The 7705-nt window shown below is 36.4% G+C and overlaps 1 protein-coding gene across 1 annotated transcript; it reads right to left on the reverse strand.

Annotated features, from left to right (window-relative positions):
* Nucleotides 1-269: 269 nt before the first annotated feature.
* LOC137725079 (uncharacterized) lies at nt 270-1329 on the reverse strand. The gene is made up of 3 exons (XM_068463683.1): nt 863-1329; nt 656-737; nt 270-605 (listed from the first exon to the last, which is right to left on the reverse strand). The coding sequence occupies exons 1-3, from the start codon at nt 1327-1329 to the stop codon at nt 270-272; spliced, it is 885 nt and encodes a 294-aa protein (XP_068319784.1).
* Nucleotides 1330-7705: the final 6376 nt, after the last annotated feature.

Consider the following 7705-nt stretch of genomic DNA (forward strand, 5'->3'; position numbering starts at 1 on the left):
GTTATTACCCTTATTTTTGTAAGCATCAATCTTGAGAAATACTTTCGATCTCGAAGTATTGTATGCGTTGTTGCGCAGTCTGCAAGACAAATACCTTCGCCATTTCTCATGTTTTGAGAATGACCATAGTTTTTATCCATGCTTTCTGAGTAAGAAAATCAGAGTTAAAAGCAAGTTATAACAAGAAATTTACATGCCACTTTTATTGAATCTGAAATGCTTTTAAACTACAAGTTCAGCATATTAAAAGTACATCAAACATCAATGATTCAATCGGACCGGTATACTTCATTTCCCTTTTCCACAATAAAGTCTGGAACATCTAAATGGGCTGTGTTCAACTGTCCTGACAAGTCGCACACTGGATTAGGTATATCCATTGGTCTAACCTGGTCGAGAAAATTGGTCTCGACACCCTTCTCCTTAAAGGAGGCTTGATACAGATCCACCAGATGTTTTGGGGTACGACCAGTATGCGCCCAATGCCCATTGCCACCACACCTATGGCACGCTTCTTCAGAGTTCCTGAGAGCATTGTTCATATGAGCTTTGCCTTTGTGGCGATTCACATTTTTAAAGCTCGGGCCTGAATTATGCTTCGGAACCTAGTTGTGAAAATGAACCCCATGGTTCTTGCCTTTTCTGTTCCACCGACCTCAATTGTGGCCACGTCCTCGTTTATGATTATCATCACCGGAGGATTGTGGCGTTCACTTCGAGGGAAACAACATTCACTTCTGGGAATGGTGCATATCCAGTAGGTCAGGAATTATGGTTTTTCATCAGGAGCTCATTGTTTTGCTCGGCTACCAGGAGCATATATATCAGCTGGTTGTATTTAGTGTAGCCTCGTGCTTTATACTGATGCTGGAGGAGCATGTTAGAGGCATGAAATGTGCTAAAAGTTTTTTTCAGCATATCTTCCTTAGTAATGGTATCCCCACAGAGCTTTATTTGAGAGGTAATTCTGAACAACGCATAATTGTACTCAGCCACTGACTTGAAATCCTGGATCCTTAGGTGAGTCCACTTATAGCGAGCTCTTGGAAGAATCACCGCTGTCTGGTGATTGTATCTGTTTCTCAAGGCCTTCCAGAGAGTTAACAGATCTTCAACCGTTAAGTACTCCCTCTTTAGTGCCTCATCAAGATGGCGACGAATAAAGATCATGGCTTTCGCCCGATCTTGAGAGGATGAGCTGTTATCTTCACTGATGGTATCTCTAAGATTCCCTGTTTCCAGATGGATTTTGGAATCCAGTACCCTGGTCAGGTAATTCTTCTCAGTAATGTCCAGGGCAGCATAATCAAGCTTCGTTAAGTTTGCCATTTTCTCTGCTGAAAGAAAATGAGATGTGCAAGAACTTGCAATAATACGTATTCCTGGAGGAATATAGTGTTAGAACTTCTGGTTCTTACGAATTTTTCATTTTGATCTTCAGGCCAAAATGATAAGCACTCGAAACTTATGGCTCGAAATTTTCAAGGTGAATGAGGAGGGCGATTGTATCGCACCATTCTCATTGAAATAATGTAACATAGAATGGGCGATTATTTCGCACCACTTAAGCAGGAAAATTTAAATACGCAGAGCAGGGTGGGCGATTATACCGCACCACCTAAAATTGCAGTGAAATTAAACAGCAGATAAATTTTAAATATGCAGGGTAGGGTGGGCTATTATACCGCTCCATCTAAAATTTGCAGTAAAATTAGATCTGCAGTCCAAGATAGGTGATGATACTGCACCATCTTGGATCGCAGTAAGAATAAATTTGCAGTTCAAGATGGGCGATTGTACCGCACCATCTTGGATTGCAGTAAAATTAACATAAATAAACACTGGGTTAGTAATCAATATCTAAACCAAACAAGAAATCAAAGATGTATGTAACCGTTAGGTTGAGAACTAAGAGCAGGCATGAAGCAAACAGTTCGTCGAGAGGGTATACCGCGCAGTTGAGACAGAGGAAGAAGATGAACAGTAAAAACCTTAGAGGAAACTTTTTTTTCTTTCTTTCGTTCTACGAAGAGAAATGAAAGAATAGTTATATTTAGAGACTCGTGCTGATAACGTGTTATAAATATGTAAAAGTTAGAGAGATAACCTTTTAGTTAATGGAGTAAAGCAGATGTAAAATGTCATACTGAAACTATAGCACAAGAGGATAACAAATAAAAGACGGAGGAATAGATGATGTTATTGATCTTTTCTCTCATTCTCTTCTTCTATATGAATTGATAGCAGTCGAAGTGCTCTATTTATAGAGTAACTCCGTATTATTACATTTTGAATATTTACACCACACCCTTGACAAATGATCTCCACATATCAATATTATGCCAATGTTTTCAATGCCGTGACAAGGTTTTCAATACTGTGGCAAGGTTTTCAATACTGTGGGCATTCATTACTCACTAGTATTTTCAACATGTCCTTAATTTTTGTTATCTATGTTTCCTTTATTTTTGTTATCTATATCACTATATAAACAATATTAAAAAGTTTCATCTGGTGTTGACGATGAACTTTTTTTCTGTTTGTCCGTTTGTGTTTGCACTAGACCAAGTAATTTCTTACACTACCCCTTAACACGATACGTAAATGATACAAAAATAACGGGTTTCGGGTCAACACGATAACTAATTGGGTTGTTATCAAGTCACACAATAAAAACCCGATAATAAACACGAGGATGACACACGGGTAATTCGTTTCTGGCATCTCGTCCCGAAATTTTTTGTATTTTATTCTTAGTAGTAGTGAAATTATCAAAATGATCCTGAGATGTCACGTAGGCTTTCCACGTGGACCTCAATTTTCCTTTCACTTTTCCACTCTTATTTTACCATTTATGAATAATACTCATTTTTACGAACACGTGGTCACAGACGGAACTCAATTCAGAATTATAACGAATTAATTATGTCTAAAACTGTGTAGAACTACCTGTGATAATTTCAAAACTTGAACATTGGCTTCGTGGAGTGGGCTTCACTAACCTAGTCTTGTCTATCTGATAGTCCTTGTGCAGACCAAATCCATGCATGGTCTAGTAATTGAGAACACCACCTAGACTAGTGGGCAAATGACCATTAAAATATTATTTTTTTAGGATTTTAAAAGAGAAATTATATTCACACACCCTAAATTACTTCTCTCACACCTTTTTAATTCTTTAATATTTTCTACACACCACACACACTTGATAGAAAAATATTAAAAAATTAAAAGGGTGTGGAAGAAGTAATTTGGGATGTGTGAACCCACTTGTTTCATCACAATTGTCTCCCCTCCCACTTTCCATCCCCTTCCATCCCCTCCTACTTTTCTAGCCATTGATTTCATGTTTAGTTAATTTAATGCTTTAGATTTTGCCACCTCACCAACAGCTCCAAAGCATCTTTAAAGCCTAATTTTCCAAACTTTTTCTGCTGCCCTTCCCGCCCCCTCCTATCTGCTTTGAAGATGCGTTTGTTTCTGATAAGCATTTTACATTACATTATTTTATATCATGTTTTGATGCTAAGACAAAAGTAAGAGCCTTGGTTGGAAAATGAGATTTCATACCAATACATGCTTCCATTACAAGCAGAACTTTTCTGCATATTCAAAATTAATAAGCACATAACTTTGCCTACAACCTCTTGTACCTTACAATAGAAGCAAAATTTTCAATTAAGCCTTTTGTAATGGAAGTATGTATTGGCATGAAATCTCATTTTCCAACCAAGGCACTCTTACTTTTGTCTTAACATCAAAACATGATATAAAACAGAGCAATGTAAAATGCTTATCAGAAACAAAGGCATCTTAAAAGCAAATAGCATGGGGCGGGAAAGGCAATAGAACAAGTTTGGAAAATTGGGCTTTAAAGATGCTTTGGAGCTGTTGGTGAGGTGGCAAAATCCGGAGCATTAAATTAAGTAAACATGAAATCAATGGCCTAGAAAAGTAGGAGGGGATGGAAAGTGGGAGGGGAGACAATCTTGGTCCCTTCACCATTTCTACCATTTTGGCCGGCTCCTTCACATATCTCCCTTTCTCTCTCTAACAAATCACTCAACCATAATTGTCATCATTACTCTCACACACTCTCTCCCACATTAACCCTTACGTCACTTTCTCTCATTCCACTCAATTCACTCAATGTCCCAACTCTCAACTCTCATGCCCCTCAGAGACTCAGACTCTCTCTATCTCTCTCCCCCTCCCTCTCCCTCTCCCTCTCCCTCTCCCTCTCGGTGCCCATCAAAACACCACCATAAGCACTCCCAAAAATTTCACAAATTCACCCAAAAGCTTCCTAAAGACCTCTGGAACTCGTCACCATACTTGAAACCACGAAGACCACGTAGCAGAAATAAAGAGTATTCCGAACTCCAACGGAAAACTGACGAACTTGACATTTTCTTGGTAAGATCCAACATTCTTTCCCAAGACTATCCTTCAAATTCTAGTGGATTTTCAGGCATGAATGCATGTATTGGTGTGCATGTAGACATTTTCTAACCTTGTTATTTTTTCGGTGAGTTGTAGGATTTTTCCAAACTAAGTCTGGCCAAACCTTGTTGATTTGGTCGAGTATAAAGATGTAGAACGACTTCCCATAACCCCTAGGCCTCGGGTTTGAGCTTGCATGCTCGAATCCATTTCGAAACTGACGAAAACAAAGAACTCCAACTCGGACCGTCACTTTCAGGTCATTTTCGATGAGTTATGGCCAATTTTAGGCCTTGAAATTGGTATAATCTTATTTCTCTCGTCCTAAGCTTCGTTTTGATATGTTATGGATTAAATTTGGTTGTGTAACGGCTCCGAACGAGGTATTTGAATTTATTCCCAAATTTCCATCGAAAATTATGTTCTTGTGCAAACTAGGGGAAATTAAGTTTATTGCACTAATTATTATTAGTTTAGTGATTAGTGTAGTAATTTCTTGTATAGGAGAGGATCACTCAGAGGAGTACTGCAGGCAGAATAGGTGGGCGGTTACAACCTACATACATCTATGAGTGGGTCTTTTCGTTTTTATGTATATATATGTATATGTGATTTTTTCCGACAATTGCATTTATTACTAAGATATGATTTGCCAATGTTTAGTTTTACAAATAGACTTTTCGTACACTTTATGTTTTTAATATTATTTGTGAGCATCAACTTGTGGCATGATATGCTTGTGTTTTATTTGCTCATTATTACAGGTTTGGACAGTGTTTCTTAGTTATTTGTACTGTCATGGGTGATAGGATTTTTACCACCTACAAATTTGTATTTAAAACCAACTCTTAATTAATTATTTAAAACAAAGTTTTGGAAAATATTGATTTTGAGATTTAAAATAATAAAACGAATTTAAATTAAAAACAATTAAATAAATTAACTAGAAACCAATTTAAAGAAAATTAATTTAAAGAGACACTATTTATAAAACCATTAGGTTTCTGCTGTTATCTTAACAATCCTACGTAGTTCTTTCAATTACTTATGAATTACCCATGCATATTTCGAAGGTTAGGTTTTCCTAGTATATATCCTACTTGGAACCTTCAACATATAACGTATATCTAACATGCAAACCGTCCGGACATTCAGATCAAATATGAACATGAAATACTCATTATGTTTTATGAAAACTATTTGAAAAATCATGCAACCCTTAAGACATGGTGTTCATCCTAAGTGAAATTACAACTATTAACCACAAGAAGAAAGCGTCAATTTCAGGGAACCTTCCAACCAAAATTGCATCAATTTACTTTTTTAAATATCCTAATGGTCGCGAATCAGTAAGACAATTAGATAGTTTAAAATGGTGATTAATAATTCAAAACAAGCATGCATAATATCATAACTAAATTGAAAAGAAACTACAAATTCTGGCTAAGGCTCTCAAGGCTTCGACCTAGCAAAAGAAACTAGCTACGAACAATCATAAAATAAAATATTATTGAGAATAAGGATAGAAAACACCTTGAAAATAAACTTCAAAGCTCTTTAAAGTGTGGGTGCGTTTCCTCCTCTCCTCTTCTAAACCCTAATGGCTAAAAAGCCTTATTTATACTACTAGAAAATAAAACCCTACCTAGAAAAGGGCTTAGAATAATACTAGGAAACCAAATAAATTAAGAAACATAATCCTAAATTGGCTAGTAAAATTTGTCCAAAATCTGCACAGCCTCAAAATAGCCACGTTTCTGGATCTTTAGGGCTCCAAAACAGACCCAAAATGGCTAGAATTAAAGCTTCAGATGTCCCGAACATAATTGCAGAAGGCCTCGAACCCAAAAGACATCATTTTGGAGGCCAAAAAGCCCAAAGAAGCCCAAAACGTTAGTTTGACGAGCTGCTCCTTTATTTCATTACCATAAATAAACCGCTTGGTAGAAAATTATAAAACTTTGATATGAACAAGTGATGCGTGATTTATACGCACACAAATTAAACCCTCTTTTTGTCAATTGTAGTAAGTATGCAAGTAGGGATCGTTCTGGACCGGGGATTAGGAGGGATTGCAAATCTCTTGGAAACTGACACAAAAACGTAAAAACAATATAAAACGCTATCCTAGACTCAAAGAATGCAAAACTAAAGTTTAAAACACTAAGACAAACCAAAAACTCAAAATGCTTTAAAACATAAACTAAACAGATTCTAAGCACTAAAGAATAAGAAAGTAAAGGGGGATTGAGTTTTGAACGAAATTAAACTAAATGAACAAATTGTAATTAAAGCAGAATGTAAATATGAATATGATGAAAATAGAATGAATGGATGCTAGCCAAGGGGTTCATCTCCACACATGTTACACTTGCATAATAAAAAGATTTCCAATTGCGTTTCAACAAATCATTAATTCTCAACGCCCTGGGTCAATTAGGTCCGCTTAAATTAACCGTCAAGTTTTCCTTAAGTTAATGAATTGGATGGGTTAGCGCAACGCAATTCACAACATTCTCCAAAAGTCCTTTACGTGAAAAGCACAATAAAGATACAATCAAAGATCATTAAGCATCATGAAAACTATAAGTGTTGACGAGGCATTCGTTACTATGGAATACGCATGAAACTAGTGCCAAGAATTCATTTAACGCGATTGTTTATAAGCAACCTCCACTACTTGTGAATATAAGTTCGTAACTATTAGGTGAAACTCACTTATATTCTAGCGTCATATTTATGCATGAAAATTAAGCGCGCATTCTCAATAAACATACATAAATAAGTTATCAATCAAACGGTTAAACAAATTGAATCCACAACTTATGAAACGCAATTAGAAGTAATCAAATTATATTGCAAGTATAAACATATATTTCGAATCACCCCCTAGCTAAAGGGGGGTTTATTTCCTCATAACTTTGAAATTAAAGAAACACCTAAACATTCCAACAACTCAAACTTTGAATTGTATGAACGTTTAGGCACTCTTCTCTTCCATTCCTCATACGTACAAAACAAAGAGAATTGAATTTAAACTTTGAAATCAAAGAAACACCTAAACATTCCAACAACTCAAACTTGAATTGTATGAACGTTTAGGCCCTCTTATCTTCCTCGTTATTGTAGCACAAGGTCTAAGGTGAGGTTTGGGGGATTATGGAAATGGTAGAGGAGTGGTTTGGAGGGTTGGGAAGTGGTGGAAATAGATAGATGGTTTTTGGATTCTAAGGGAGACTCACGGCTAAGAGAGAAAGGGATG

This window comes from Pyrus communis, chromosome 2 (assembly GCF_963583255.1).
Source record: "Pyrus communis chromosome 2, drPyrComm1.1, whole genome shotgun sequence".
Taxonomy (NCBI): Eukaryota; Viridiplantae; Streptophyta; class Magnoliopsida; order Rosales; family Rosaceae; genus Pyrus; species Pyrus communis.

What these genes read in the sequence shown, in the direction of transcription:
- LOC137725079 (XM_068463683.1), bottom strand. Translation starts at nt 1,329, where the DNA reads ATGGCAAACTTAACGAAGCTTGATTATGCTGCCCTGGACATTACTGAG. An exon ending in AACATGCTCCTCCAGCATCA is followed by an intron (nt 738 to 862) that starts GTATAAAGCACG and finishes CACCATTCCCAG; the next exon opens with AAGTGAATGTTGTTTCCCTC. An exon ending in AGGACGTGGCCACAATTGAG is followed by an intron (nt 606 to 655) that starts GTCGGTGGAACA and finishes TTTCACAACTAG; the next exon opens with GTTCCGAAGCATAATTCAGG.